The sequence below is a fragment of the Carettochelys insculpta genome, chromosome 3, assembly GCF_033958435.1.
Source record: "Carettochelys insculpta isolate YL-2023 chromosome 3, ASM3395843v1, whole genome shotgun sequence".
Taxonomy (NCBI): Eukaryota; Metazoa; Chordata; order Testudines; family Carettochelyidae; genus Carettochelys; species Carettochelys insculpta.
This window is the reverse complement of record NC_134139.1, coordinates 209,466,007-209,482,168: the sequence shown is the minus strand read 5'-3', so window position 1 is coordinate 209,482,168 and position 16,162 is coordinate 209,466,007. Positions and strand designations below refer to the sequence as shown.

The following is a 16,162-nucleotide window of genomic DNA, read 5'->3' as shown; positions in this document are numbered from 1 at the left end:
GAGCTGGCTCTGACACTTGCAAGGCCTGAGCCAAAGCTGCTGCTGGGTTGGCCACTGGAGGATGCAGCCTCCAAACCCGCACCCAGGATAAAAGAGGGAGATTCCCAGAGAACCTTCCCCCTAAGCAGGGGAAACTAGACCCTTAGGGCCATGCCCCAAACTAACACTACAGCTTCTAGGGAATGGGCTGAAGTCCTACCCCTCATGCCCTTAGGCCACCCTGCCACCAGCAACTGTTCTTCAAGCTGCACTGTTCATATATATTTCATTGTTGGTGTATGGGCTGCCAGTGAACACAAGTCAGCAGGAATACAGTGCTGAAGACAGGTAGAGAACCCAGTCCCACTCCTAAAAATTGGCCCTGAATGGAGACAGTTATCATAACCCTTCCCCACTGGCATAATGGTGGGGTAGCTAGACCAAATCTAAGTGACATTGAAAGCCTGTAACTTAGTCACCCTCACTTTTGCAGTCCTATCTCCCAGAGGTACACCAGGCACCCCAATTCCCACAGAGAAGAGTGTGGGGTACTGGGAACCCCAGTCCCCAGTAAAGTGGGAGAACTGGATCCAAACCCCAGTCCCCAGGAGGGTGGGAGAACTGTCGTGCCTACTGGGAAAGTGGAGATACAGAATGATGGGGTCTGGGTCTCCCAGAATTGCTTGGCACTTGGTGGGGATGCTGCTCTCCATTCTGACAACCTCTTTGGATACAGACTAAGGGCTAGGTCTCCTAAGGTGAGACTGCAGGACTTGGTGCAGGGTGAAAGATGAGCGTGGGGCAATTTGGGGAAAGAGCACAGGGCTGCATATTCAGGAAGGGGTGGGTTGAGTGCAAAGGTAGCATGGATAGTTCAGGACTCGGCACAGAGGACAGCAATTGGGTGTTAGAAGTAGGAGTTGACTGTGAGAATAGCAGCAGTTAGGAAGGGTTCAGAGTGTGCAGAGCTAAGAGCAGGGCAACAGAGAGAGAATGCTGGGACCTGTCCTTCAGAAAATTCTGGTTGTGCTTTACATTTTTGATAGCAGTAATATATGGAAATATACCTCTCTCATAGAACTGGAAGGAACCTTCAGAAGACATCGAGTCCAGTCCCCTACCCTCTCAGCAGGACCTAGCACTAGTCCTGATTGATTTTTTTTTTTAAATCTGTTTACCCCAAATCCTTATATGGCCCCCTTGAGGGCTGAACCCTCAAACCTGGGTTTCGCAGGCCAATGCTCAAATCACTGAGCAATCCCTTCCACTCCCTCCACCCCCACACCCAGTACTGCTGGAGCAGTGCAAACGCCTTTCCTCTTATGTCCACAATATGAACACAACCAAAACATCCATTACTTTGGTTTACATTAGACAGGTTGAGGGGCCCTACTAATCGCAGGGACAAAAAGTGGGGCGTGACATAAAAAGTTTGCTCACCCCCATTTTATGGGATGAATAGCCTATGCAGAACAAGGGCAACGTTGAATAGCAACCAATCAAAGATCTTTAACACAGCGCAGATGTATGGTTACAAATCCAACTTTTTGATTTAAACCATGAGTGCCTATAACAGGTCACACAACACTATCTATGATACCACCATTAATCTTACAGCTAAAACAAATTTTGGACAGAGAAGATTCTCATTTAATTGAAATTAGTAATGACATGGATAAAACAAGTCAAACAATAGTTAAGATTTTAAACTAGGTAGTTCACAAAACAGTACACCTAAAGGAATGGGAGCTGGATTGAACAGATGAAATATTGACAATGTCCTTACTACGTGCATCATCCTTACCCTATTTTACATACAAGGAAAACATAGCAATAAATACAAACAGGGTTAACCTCCTGCTGTATACAATTCAGACTGTTTCCTTTCTCTGGGTTTCAATTGTCAAAGCATCAGCAGCATTCAGAAATTACGAGGATGTTGATACTTATGAAGTATGATGCCCACACTAAATTCCAGAAGTCCCATATGATTATAATTACATAGAACAATCCAGAGGAGAAATTGATTTAGCTGAAAGAATCCCTGGAGAACAACCAATCCCTAACACTACAGAATAATGGTATGCACATGGAGTTAAGTTACTTATAACCTTTAGGTATGTATTTTTGTTACACAAGATTTGAGGATTATATCAATTATATTTACTAAGTACTGTAAACACTCTTTCATCAGGTATTTGAGTAACTTGAACACTCAAATAACTGGTCACAGCTGGGTACCCCGAGCAGCAGACACTGGGTGAGAGTGCAGAGAAGAGGTATCATGGCTGGGGTTTGTGAGTTACTAAGTGCGGAAACAGCGCCCTTCTTCTTGGGGCCAGCCCAATCAGCTTCCTTCTGTACTGTCTGTGTGCAGCTCCTTCACTCTCCCAACCAGTGTCTGCCTTCCAAAGTGGCAAGCCCCGCCCCGTCATTATCTAGCATGTGGTTTCCCAACCTGGGGGGCATGAAGAAATTCCTGGGGGAGCAAGGTGACCCAGCCCCCCATCATTCCTGCCCCACACCTGAAGAAAGATCCAGCCTTTGCTTCCAGCTCTAAGCCCCTGCCATTTTACATGGGTCACCCGGCGCAGCCGCTATAAAAACAAGCAGCTGGCAAAGACCCACATGGAGCTGGCTGCCTTCTGCAAATGAGAGCGAGTGTGGGTTGGAGGTGCTGGGGCTGCCTGGCTTTGTAAGAGGGCAGGGGAGGGGTTTGGGTGGGCAGCTTACAGGGCTTGCAAGGCTCAGGCAGATGGCCAGCTTCTGGGACTTGAGAGGCTCAGGCAGCTGGCCCCAGCAGCATGGGGCTTGGCCAGCTCAGGCTGGTGGGCAGGTGCCTGGCCCAGGCAGTGCAGGGCTTGGGCAGCTGGCCCCAGAAGCATGGGGCTCAGGCAGCTGGCCCTGGCAGTGTGGGGCTTGGGTGGGCAGCTTAGGTGGCTGATGAGCAGGCAGCTGGTCCCGGCAGCATGGGGCTCAGATGGACAGCAGGCAGGTGGATGGCTGACCCTGGCAGCTGGGGGTGAGCAGGTGGATGGTCCCAGTGGTGTGGGGCTCAGACGGGCAGCTCTGGCAGCATTGGTCTCGGGCAGGCAGTTCTTGAGGCTGGCATAGGGATCAGGCAGCTGGCCAGCTGGGGTTGCACCAGACAAACACAAAGGGCCCATGAAAAATTATTTGTGCTTATTTTTAAATAATATTTTCATGTCAAGCTTTTGTTTTAATTTTAAATTAGCAATTTAATTTTTTTGTTAAAGGGGGGGTTGGATGAAGCTAAAGAAGAGGTGGGGGGGCATGAGGGTTTCTCAGAAATGAAAGGGGGTCACGATGCCAAAAACTTTGGGAACCACCATTCAAGAGACTTCATGCTGTCTCCACATTCAAAGTAGAGGCAGCAATTGAGCAGGAGCCAGCATTAGGATGCTGGAGGCAGGGGTAACCCTTGTTATTGCCACAGCCACTGACTCCCAACTGTGCCTCCTCCCAGCTGTTCTCTGTTAACCAAGATATTTGAATACCCTGCAACCTCCTGGTCCCAGTGCTGCCAGATATGAAAGAGTTTACCTATCTCTCTCATAGAGCTGGAAGGGACAGACATTCAGAGATCATCAAGCCCAGTCTCTTGCACTCATAGCAGGACCTATCACCATTTGACCAATTTTCTTTTTTTTTTCCCCCCCTAAATCTCTTTGCCACAGACCCCCATATACCCTCCTCAGGGACTGAATTCTCAACCCTGGGTTTAACAGGCCAGTGCTCAAACCACTGAGCTATCCTTCCCCTCAGTTTACTGCACCATTGTATTAATAACTGCAATATACAGCCTGCCTTGACGAAGTGCTGACATCCCATGGACCTCTGACTGGAGACCCAACACAAAAGTGGGACCAGTTCAAAACCCTGGCGACGGAGTCAGCCCAGTCAACACTAGGACTGAAAAAGGGAGAGTTCACAGAGACTAGTTTGATGAAAATGATGAGGCCATCATGAAGATCTTAGAGGAAAAACAGAATGCATTTCTGCTACGACAAAATGATCAGTCTTCAATCTCCAAATGTGATCGTTTCAAATGCCTTCAGAGCCAGGCACAAACGGCACTTCGCAAAATGCACGATGAGTGGTGGGAGAGTAAAGCTGATGAACTTCAATACTATGCCGACACCAAGAACTCCAAGATGTTCTTCAGTGCTATCAAAGTTATAGATGGACCTTCAAAGCCAAGTGCTACACCTCTCCTTTCTGCAGATGGCATGACCCTTCTGAGGGAGAACAACAGAATCAACAATCGGTAGAGAGAACACTTTAGCAACTTTCTCAACAGACCCTCCATTGTTGACCATGTGGTCCTACACCAGCTCTCTCAGAAACCCACAACAGACAGTTTGGACATGCCCTCACAATGCATAAGGTCAAAAAGGCAATCAGCTAGACCAGCTCTTGCAAAGCCCTGAGAACGGACAGTAGCCCTGCTGAAATTTTCAAAGCAATAGGACCAGTGTCACTTGAAGCCTTCCACAACATCTTGGTCAGCATATGGGAAGAAGACATGCCCAAAGACTTTACGGATGCCACAATCATCTCGCTCTTCAAGAACAAGGGCAAAAAAGCTGATTGTGGAAATTACCAGGGCATCTCCCTTCTCTGTACTGATGGGAAGATCTTTGCACGACTTGTCCTCAACCATATGATCACCAGCATCTCAGAGGAGAACTTACCAAAGGCACAGTGTGGTTTTCACCCAGGCCGCAGCACCATTAACATGATATTTGTTGTTCGTCAAGTCCAGGAAAAGTGCATAGAACAGAACTTGGATCTGTACGTTGTCTTTATAGACCTGACCAAGGCATCTGACACCATCAGAGAAGCTCTGTGGGTTATCCTGTCAAAACCTGGCTGCCCAAAAAGATTCATTAACTTCATACGCCTGTTCCACGATGACATGACTGGCTTTGTTCTTTCAAATGGCGAGTCCTCAGATCCATTTGAGATATCCAATGGTGTGAAGCAAGGGTACATGCTGGCCCCAAATGTTATTCAACCTCTTTTTTGCGTGCGTCCTCAGCCACGCAGTTAGGGACCTGGACCCTGCAGTCTACATAAAATACAGACTTGATGGTCACTTTTCGACCTTTGTCGTTTGAATGCTAAAACCAAGACACTTTAGAGGCTCATCCTTGAAGCCCTTTTTGCTGATGACTGGGCACTTATGACACACAAGGAATCTGATCTCCAGCTCATTGTCAACAAGTTTGCTGATGCGACTCGCCTCTTTGGTTTGACCATCAGCCTAGGAAAAACTGAGGTACTGTTTCAACCTGCTCCAAGATCTGCTGTTTTCCCCACTTCAATCTTTATTGAAGGAACAGAGTTAAAAACAGTAGAGGAGTTCAAGTACCTTGGCAGTGTGATAGCCAATTATGGCTCCCTTGACAAAGAAATCAATGCCAGAATCTGCCAGCCAGCTGGGCACTAGGACGTTTGAGAGCATGAGTGCTGAATCAGCACAATATCAGAGAGTCCACTAAATTGAAAGCGTACAAGGCTGTAGTCCTGACCAGTCTCCTGTACAGCTGTGAAACCTGGACCTTGTACAGAAAACATACAAAACTGCTAGAGCGCTTCCACACATGCAGCCTGAGGTCAATACTGCACATTTGATAGCAGGACAGGAGTTACAAACCTGGAAGTCCTGGACAGAGCAGGAACCACGAGCATCAAAGACATGATTCTGAAAGCCCAGTTTCACCGGACAGGGCACGTCATACGAATGGAGGAGTCAACAATCCCTAAGCAACTCCTTTATGGTGAACTCTCCCAGGGCAAAAGGAATCAAGGTAGGCCTCGCAGGAGGTATAAAGACTGCGTGAAGGCCAACATTGCTCATGCTGGATTAAAAACAGATCAGCTACAGCAGCATGCAGAAGACCGAACAGGCTGGCGTGCTCTCGTACAACACACGACAACTTCGAAGAGCAGCAATGCCTATGCCTCATTGATGCTTGTGAGAGGAAGAAAGCAACAGCAGCAGCCACACCAACAGAGCCAGGACAATTCCCTTGCCCCCACTGTGAACACCAATGCCACTCAAAGCTTGGACGCCTCAGCCACACGTGAGTCCACAACCAACAAGTCTCTGCAAGCTCAAGACATCATAGTTGGACATGACGGACTACCTATGATACAGTCATACCCATGTGAGAGGGTTATGATTGTTTATCACTTGATAATGGGATAACACCTCATCAAGGGTGTGGAATGTAACTATTTATTTTAGTTTAATATAATGCAGGTTGAACCTCCTATCTGGAGCTCTTAACCAGTAACATCCATCATCTGGCATGGTTTTAATTAGCTGGACAACCACTTAAAGACTCAGAGCTGGAAGAGACCTCAGGTCGTCATCGAATCCAGCTGCCTGCTTAAAGGAGGAGCAACCATAACTAAATCCTTCAAGCCAGGACTTTGTCAAGCCAGGACTTAAAACCTCAAAGGATGGAGTTTCCACCATCTCTCTAGGTAACAAATTCCAGTGCTTAACCACTCTCTCCTAGTGAAATAGTTTTTCCTAATACCCAATCTACACCTCTCTCTCTCTAACTTCAGAGCATTGTTCCTTGTCCTATCATCTGTCACTACTGAGAACACAGTCTCTCTCCATCCTCTTCAGAGCCCCTTTCAGGAAGTTGAAGGCTATCAAATTGCCCCTCAGTCTTCTCTTCTGCAAACTAAATAAGCCAAAATCCCTCAAGCTCTCCTCATGGGTCATGTGCTGCAATTCCCTAATCATTTTTGTTGCCCTCCGCTGGACCTGCTCCAATGCTTCCACAACCTTTCTATACTTGGGGCTGGGGTGGGTATAACTGGATATAATACTGCAGATGTGGTCTTACCAGTGCTGAATATAGCTGGGGGAGAACAACTAGATCTGCTGGAAATGCTCCTCCTAATGCACCCCAATATGCCTTTAGCCTTCTTAGCTACAAGGGCACACTGTTGACTCATATCCAGCCTCTCATCCATGGTAATCCTCAGGTCCTTTCCTGCTGCACTGTTACTTAGCCAGTTGGCACCCAGCCTGTAAAAATACTTGGGAGTCTTCCATCCCAAGTGCAGGACTCTGGACTTGTCCTTGTTGAACCTCATCAGATTACTTTTGGCCCAATCTACAAAGTTATCTAGGTCAGTCTGGACCCCATCCCTACCCTCCAATGTACCCCTAGCTTAGTGTCATCTGCAAATTTGCTGAGGGTGCAATTCATCCCCTCATCCAAGTAATTAAAGATGTTGAATACCGGCCCTAGAACCAGTCCTTGGGGTATTCCACTTGAAAGCAACAGTCAACCAGACATGGAGCCACTTATCACTACCCATTAGGCCCAACCATCTAACCAGCTTTCTATCCACCTTACAGTCCATTTATCCAATCCACACTTCCTTAACTTATGGGCAAGAATATTGTGGCAGACTGTATCAAAAGCTTTGCTAAAAATCAAGATATATCAGGTCCACTGACTTCCCCACATTCACAGAGCCAATTACTTCATCATAGAAGCTAATCAGATTCGTCAGGCATGACTTGCCCCTGGTGAATCAGGGCCTGAGGTGAGGCTGACTAGCCTATAGTTCCTGGATTGTCCTCCTTTCTTGTTTTTAAAGATGGGCACCAGATTTGCCTTTTTCCAGTCACAGACCTCTCCCAATCTCCACAAGTTTTCAAATATAAGGGCTAAAGGCTCTGCAACAATTGCTCCCAATTCCCTCAGTACCCTTGGATGTATTAAATGTGGACCCATGGATTTGCATATGTCTAGCTCTTCTAAAACTCCTCCATGAAGCCTCTGGGGGTTCCATGCCAGTCACAAGCCTGCATAAAGGAGGAGGGTTGGTCAGATGAGTATCGATGTGCTGATCATGAAACAATACGAATAAAATCCAATGTCAATACGATGAACTGCTATAAAATGCTGGCTCAGACATCCCCTGGACAAACTAGCTCTGTGGCACCAATCAAGCAATTGGGATTGGGTCAATAAGCGGTCTACCAAAAGAAAATTTCAACTAACACAGACATATCAGATGGAACATGGAACGTCTGAACATTGTGGGCAACTGGAAAGCAAGAGCAGCTTTAAAAGGAAATGGGAAGATACTGATGCAGTATACTTGGACTGGCAGAGATGTGTTTGGATGACATCAGGAGAGATGTGAGGTTGCAAAGTCATTTGGTCAGGGAACTAAACGAACCGTGAGGCAGAAGTCAGATTCCCTCTTAGCAAAATTGCTACAGAAGAATTATTAGTATACCAACCAGTGAGTGCAAGAATGATGGTAGCAAGATTCAAAGCAAAACCATTCAACATCATGGTCACTCAGGTGTATGCATCCATGTTGGACAGCACAGAGGAAGAGATCTTTCATAGCCAGCAGCCCTGGGACTAGGAGGTTACCGGCTATTCAAATAGTCTGGACAATAGGTAAGTATTAGATAGATAGGTATTGAAATGAACAACACTAAAGAAAAATAAGATTAGATATTAAGAAAAACAAAAAAGTATGCAGAGTACTTTATTTACCAGTGGTAATATACACTGTCAACTTACACTGTATTTAATGTATTTATTTTCACTGCACTGTACTTACGGAAAATGAAAATCAAATTTATTTATAGTTAAAATGCCAATTATTTGAGAGTTCTGGATGATAGAATGCTGGATATGAAAGAATCTACTGTAGCTCTTCACCTGTTCTTTCCCCGCTGAGCGCTGCCCACTCTTTCCATACTGCACTGCCTAGAGCAGTAGTCTGGGAGCTGACCTTTTCTGTGAAGACAGAGTCAAAAAAAAGCATTGAGTACTTCAGCTTTTCCCACATCATCTGTTGCCAGGAAAACAAAAAAGCAGTCCAGTAGCACTTTAAAAGTCTAACAAAATAATTTATGAGGTGACCTTTTGTAGGACAGACCCACTTCTTCAGATCATAGCCATACCAGAACAGACTCAATATTTAAGGCACAGAGAACCAAAAATAGTAATCAAGGTTGACAAATCAGAAAAAAAATTATCCAGGTAAGCAAATCAGAGAGAAGAGCAGAAGGAGTGGGGGAAGTCAAGAATTAGATAAAGTAAAGTATGTAAACGAGCACCTATAATGAGCTAGAAAACTGTCATCCCAGTTCAAACCACGTGTTAATGTGTCACATTCGAATATGAGAGAGTTTAGCAGCTTCTCTTTCCAAACAGCTGTGAAAGTTCCTTTTCAGTAGAACACAGACCTTCAGGTCATTAACAGAATGGCCTACTCCATTAAAGTGCTGCCTGACAGGTTTGTGAATCAGGAGTGTTTTTATGTCTGTGTTATGCCCATTAATTCTTTGTCTAAGAGAGTTTGCAGTCTGTCCAATATACAAGGCATCTGGGCATTATTGGCACATGATGGCATATATGATGTTAGCTGAGGAACATAAGAATGTGCCCATGATTCTGTGAATAAACTGTTTAGATCCAGTGATGGTATCTACAGAATAGATATGTGGAGAAAGTTGGCAATGGGCCTTGTTGCAAGGAAAAGTTCCAGGATTGGTATTCCTGCGGTACAGACTGTGGCTGTTGGTGAGAATCCTCATAAGGTTGGGATGTTGTCTGTAGGAGAGAACAGGCCTGTCACCTCGGGCCTTCTGGAGTGTGGCATCCTGATTAAGGATAGGTTGTAGGTCTTTAATAATGCGTTGCAGTGGTTTGAGTTGGCAGCTGTAGGTAATGACGAGTGGTGTTCTGTTCTTGGCTTTTTTGGGCTTATTTTGGAGTAGCTGGTCTCTGGGTATTTGTCTGGCATTTGTTCTTTTAATTTCTCCTGGTGGGTAATTCAGGTTTATGGATATGTGGTAGAGATCTTGTAGTTTTTGGTCTCTGTCAGTAGGATCTGAGCAAATGCGATTGTACCTAAGGGCTTAACTGTAAACAATGGATCTAGCTGCAGGATGGAAGGTAGAAGCATGTAGGTAAGTATAGAGATCAGTGGGTTTCCCGTAGAGTGTGGTACTGATCAGGCCATCCTTGATTTGTACTGTAGTGTCCAGGAAATCTCTCTCTCACATGGAGTAGTCGAGGCATAAATTGATGGTGGGATGCAGATTGTTAGAGTCTCTGTGGAATTTTTGCAGTCTCTATGCATGGGTCCGAACCATAAAAGATGTCATTGATGTATCGTAAGTAGACTGAAATGTGCTTTCACCTTCCTGATTACTCCCCAGCATTCTCCAGCCATATATTTATACTCCTCCTCAGTCATCTGTTCAAGTTTCCACTTCTTACATGCATCCTTTTTGAGTTTAAGCTCACTAAGGATTTCCCTCATAAATAACACTGGCTGCCTACCATGTTTGCTTTTCTTACTGTGCATCAGGATGGTTTGTTCCGTAACTTCAATAAGGCTTCCTTGAAATACTGCCAGCCCTCCTGAACACCTTTACCCTTCATATTAGCTTCCCACAGGATCCTGCCCATCGCTCTCTGAAGGAGTTGAAGTCTGCTCTTCTGAAATAAAGGGTCTATATTTTACTGCTCACTTTTCTTCGTTTTGCCAGGATCCCGAAATTCACCATCTCACGATTGCTGCAGCCCACACTGCCACCCACATCTATTTCTCTTATTAGTTCTTCCCTGTTTGTGAGCAGCAGCTACTAGAGAACTGACAGCAAATGCCAGAGGTGTTGGTAGTAGAAGCATTGTGACATAGTGCTAAACGCTGTGACACACAGATGCAAGCATACTACACATGCTATAGATCAATAGGGCAGCTCACGATACAGAAGGGCCATCAGTACTGAACCAATCACCAAAGAAATAGAAAAATAAGCGGGACTAGAACAGGGACGAGCAAACTTTTTACATGGGGCCCCATTTTTCATCTCGGCAGTTAGCAGCGCTCCCCAACTTGTCTAATGTAATCCAAACTGACAAATTTAGATCATGTTCATATAAAAAAATTGACATATGTAAGAAAATAAGTCAGTAGAATGGAAAAACTGTGTGAATACACATACATAAAAACAACATATTTGAACATTTTCCATGGAATGGATCAGCCTCAGCCCCAACAGCCAATCATGCTGTGCACCCCCTTAGGAAATTTCAGGCTCTCCCTCTCCCCCGAGGGGGCCAGGCCCCCACTTTGCTCACTTTTGGACAACAGACCACCACCACCACAAAAGTGGTGGAAAACTATACACACGAAGCAAGAGGTGTCGTCAGATAACTGACTAAAGGCAAAAGTTACATCATTTGTAAAGAAAGGCAATCTTGACAATCCAAAGAATTAGAGAGGTGTGAGATTATTTTCAGTACTGGGAGGGGGGGGGAAAAAATCAGTGTAACTATCAAACTACGGTCAGGTTTTCAAGGAAGCAGCAGGCAAGGAACAGTACCCCTTCAGACCTCGCCAATGTTGCAATGAACAGACATTTGCACTCAGACTGCTCATGGGGGGAAAAGAGTGAGAATAATTAAGATTTTACCAGGTTTAAGCGAAAATATTCCACTGATGAACAGATCTATAAAATCCTAAATTTGACAGCAAGATAAGAGAGGTCTGTGGCTCCTTAGTAACAGCTCTTTGGCCCTCTCTAACCTTAAAAAGCAAGCTAGACTTGTAAATTACTGACGGAGTGGAAGGGGCTAGCAGTGATGATCCTCGCAGTTTTGTGATATACTTTCAAAGCAGTTGCTATAGGGCTGTGACATTCAGTGTCATAGATTTCTAACAGGTAAGTGTCTCACTCCAAGTTTCTGCAGAGAATGTTCACTGTGTGGGACATGATAGCAGTTTTCAGGTATCTAAAAGGGTGTCATAAGGCAGAGGGAGGGAATTTGTTCTTCCTTGCCTCTGAGGATAGAACAAGAGGCAATGGACTGAAATTGCAGCAGGGGAGGTTCAGGTTGGACATTAGGAAAAAGTTCCTAACTGTCAGGGTGATCAAACACTGGAACAAATTGCCAAGGGAGGTGGTAGAATCTCCATCACTGGAGATACTTAAGAAGAGGTTAGATAGATGGCTTTCAGGGATGGTCTAGAAAGTGCTTGGCCCTGCCATGAGGGCAGGGGGCTGGACTCGATGGCCTCTCGAGGTCCCTTCCAGTCCTACTCTTCTATGATTCTGTGTGTGTATAGCAGCCCCAGACATGGAATAAGATTCCACTGTACAAACTGAACAAAAACAGAGTTGCCTGCCTTCCAGGGCAGGCAGAGGTAATAATGGTATTCCCCCACACCCAAGTTATTAACCACAGGAATTCCCATACAAAATTTAAGTTCAAAGAATGATAAGCCAGTAAAATGTATCCCTCAAAACTCTGAAAATGACAATCTAATTGTTGTATATGGAAACATAACACCTCCTAGATATATGCATTATGATCATGTACAGCAATTTCCATCACATTTTTGGCCTCGAAAACTGATCATAAAATATTGAAGAACTCTCTCACTAAACACTCCATAAGCTTCAGCTTCACAATGAATAAACTATGCTGTGGAGGCAAAAAGTAGGTGAGCATATAAATTAAGGAATGCTATATACACCTGTAAAAGTAGGAAGAGCTAGGATGCATAAGACCCTTAACTCTGGCTGAGTTTCCCCAAGATGAGGGTTTTTCCTTTAGTACTGAAATTATAAGTGTGTAGTGTTCCGCAAAACCGCTTTCTCTTTGGAGAGAAAAAAAGGTATGGTTACATAGTTGTAGTTTCTTTAAAAAACCTGTAGCACTGTAGTGCAGTTAGTATTTATTGAGCATACCCCATCACTGCTTCCAGGTCTGTTAAGAACACCATGCAGTACATAACATGAACAGCAGCATCTCCACAAAGGGCTCGTTTAAAAGAAGTAGTTCAAGCAATCCTCAGGGTTCACCAAATAAAATCAATAACCATTAAGAGTTTATACTTAGCCCTGTTCTTCTGCTACACATAGAATTCTTCCTCTATCCCAGTATGACATCCTTCTCCTGGCAGCTTCCAAAACCCCTTCATCTCTTGGTCTTCTCTGCAGAAGCCTCTCTTATTGCTTGCAGTTACCTCATCTTTCCTCCTCACTCCAGCAACTTTCTTCTCTTTATAGGGAATAAACTTATCCAACAGAGACTTACCTCTTCAGTAACCAGCGTTGGCCAGCCCCACACTCTCTAGCAACAAGCCATCCTGTTACGTTTAAATGAATGATTTATCCTCAATACTGTGACTTACTCATTTCCATGAACAGCTGTCTCTTCTCTGCCATTGTCCTCCTCCTCTTCCCACTCTCCTCAATCATTCTAAAGACAAAAAGTTAAAACAGTGTTTATGCTATTAATTTTCCCTATACAAAACCAACATACTACAAACATTTATTTTATTCATCATCAAGTGAAAATTTTTGAAGACAGATGAAAATCATCACATAGTCAAAGAACAGGTGAATTCAAAGTAACAGGCAAAAATATTAACAAAAAAGAAACATTACTAGATTTAAAAATATGTATCCTTTGGAACGCAATTCTGTTGTCTTATTTTTTATAATACTTATCATACTGTTGTGTTCCACATTAAAAGTATTAGCCTATTGAGAATGCCAATTTAGAACACTTTGCCAAACTCCTAAAGAGATATAAGTATCAAGTACTATTTGTGAATGAACATATGACAAACAAGAGATTTTGCTTCTGCTAATTCAGACTTTCCAAAATACCAAAGCAAGCAAGCAAGCACCAATTTACATCACAACATTTAGATTAAAAAAACTTCTTCCAACTTGTTGTATAATTGGAATGAAGACTGGATGTTTTCTAAAATGTATGCTTTCAAAATTAGTTTGGGGAAGATCTATGGCCTGTCCAGGAAGCCAGGCTACATTAGGGGTCAGCAACTTTTCTGAGACAGTGTTGAAAACCTCTATGTACTGTCCAAGTGCTGGCGATACTTTTCAAACTCACTAATAGTCCTACCTAAAACAGCTTCATTAATAAATTAAGATGCCAAGCATTAACATTTAGGTGGTGGTTGGTAGCATCGGCTGGTTGTTTATTAATCCACAGGGGGCACAACTCTGAGCAAGCTCCCAGCTACATGGGGGAGGATTGGCAGGGATGAGTTCCTGCCTCGTGTGCCAGTGAAAATCGGCTCACCTGCCACTTCTGGCACCAGTGCCAGGGGTTGCTCACCTCTGGGCTAGATTATTACAACTGTCCCATCTGAGCTTAAAAATCTATGAATTTCATTTAATAGCACTTACTGACCTTAATTACACTATTATATTCTCTTCTTTTATATACATGCACTCCACCTCATTATCCACATCATTAATGAGAATATTGACTAGTACCTAACCCAGAACAGACCCTTCTGGGCCCCACTACATACTGTGCCCTGGTTTGATGCAAACCATTGAAAACTACTCCAAGTCTAGCAAAATAGTTTATTAGGTGAGCTTTCGTGGGACAGACCCACTTCTTCAGACCATAGCTGGGAAAAGGGCTGAATGAATAGACTAGAACAAGGATCAAGAAGGGACAAGAGACTAGGATATGGGAAGGGGAGGGAAGAGCATATTGAGATATGTGGGATGAGGAGCCCAGGGCAGGACTTGGGACTGTATGGCAAGATAGAGAACATTTAAACTGGAAGGAGGAATGGACATAGGATGGAGGGGAGAACACAAAACTACACTGGGGCAGGCTGGACGAGAGAAGCAGGGATAGCAGCAGCAGAGACTCCTGTATTTTGTTCCTCTCTGTATACAGAATTGAATTTGGAGATTACTGAACATCACCATACATTTTATAAATATTTTCTGTCTGCAAACAATTACCAAGATATAGCACATTCCCCTTACATGGCTGGATAACAAGCTACTATTCGAATCAATTACTTCATTAGGTTAACTGGTAAAAGTCAGTGCTCCAGATCTGAGAGTTCAAAACCTGCTGATGACTCATGTTGTAGCCAGTATGGCTCCACCTAATGGAAAGGTTTTTTTTTTTTTCCTCAATAGATTATAGAATCGCAGGACTGGAAGAGACCTTGAGAGATACCACTTGCACTCAAAGAGAACTAAGTGTTATCTAGAGAATCCCTGAGAGGTATTTGTCTAATCTGTTCTTAAAAAAAAAAACTCCCCAGTGATGGAGATTCCTCTTCATTCCTAGGCAATGTATTCCAGTGCTTAACAACCCTGACAGGAAGTAAGTGTTTCCTTACACACGGCCTAAAACCTCCTTCCTGAAATTTAAGTCCATTGCTTCTTATCTGACCCTCAGAAATAAACTAGAACAATTTTTCATCCCCCCCCTTGTAACAATCTTTTATGTACTCGAAAATGGTTACCCTGTCTCCTCTCAATCTTTTTCTCTCCAGACTACACAAACCCAGTTTTTCTTCCTTCAGTCTTGCCTCGGGGTAATATTTTCTAGACCTTTAACCATTTTTGCTGCTCTTCTCTGGATGTACTCCAACTTCGCCACATCTTTTCCGAAACGTGGTGCAATACTCCAATTGAGGCCTAACCAGCATGCAATAGAGTAGAAAAATTTCTGATGTTTTGCTTGCAATATTCCTGCTAATATATCCCCCAGTATCACTTATCTTCTAGTTGTTTGCAAATTGATTGTTTAATTATTTATATTATTTTATTTCCAAGTGAAGCGAAGTGAAGCGGACTGCTCTGTAATTTCCAGGCTCATCCTTAGTCCCCTTTTCAAAGATGGGCAAATGTCATTTTCCAGTTCTCCGAAATTTCTCCCAACTTCCATGATTTTTGAAGATCACCACTAATGGCTCAAAAGAAAGACTTTATATTACATATATGATAAAACCACATGAAAAGAATACCAATGTTTTGAAGTCAAACCATGTCATAATTGCATCTGCACAATTAAGATCACAATGGGAAATTAAGGGCTGCATAGGCAACCTCAAATCTAGCTTTTGAGTGCTTTATTTTGTACCTAAAAGCTCTTTTTAAAAGTTTGGATGTAACTGCATAATCTAGAATATGGGGGTAGGGGGTTGCCCTCTAGTCATGAGCAACACAAACATGCATTATTAAAGACCTACAACCTATCCTTAATCAGGATGCCACACTCCAGAAGGCCCGAGGTGACAGGCCTGTTCTCTTCTACAGACAACCTCCCAACCTTATGAGGATTCTCACCAAACA

General features: G+C 43.8%; 1 protein-coding gene across 7 annotated transcripts in view; it reads right to left on the bottom strand.

Annotated features, from left to right (window-relative positions):
* Positions 1-16,162, bottom strand: part of DTNB (dystrobrevin beta) — a 361,871-nt gene that overhangs the window by 321,036 nt on the left and 24,673 nt on the right. For all 7 annotated transcript variants that reach the window (XM_074991528.1, XM_074991530.1, XM_074991531.1 and 4 more), the window contains one exon: positions 13,216-13,283. In XM_074991528.1, the coding sequence (XP_074847629.1) occupies positions 13,216-13,282 (67 nt within the window). In that variant the 5' untranslated portion in view covers position 13,283. The remainder of the gene's footprint in view (positions 1-13,215; positions 13,284-16,162) is intronic.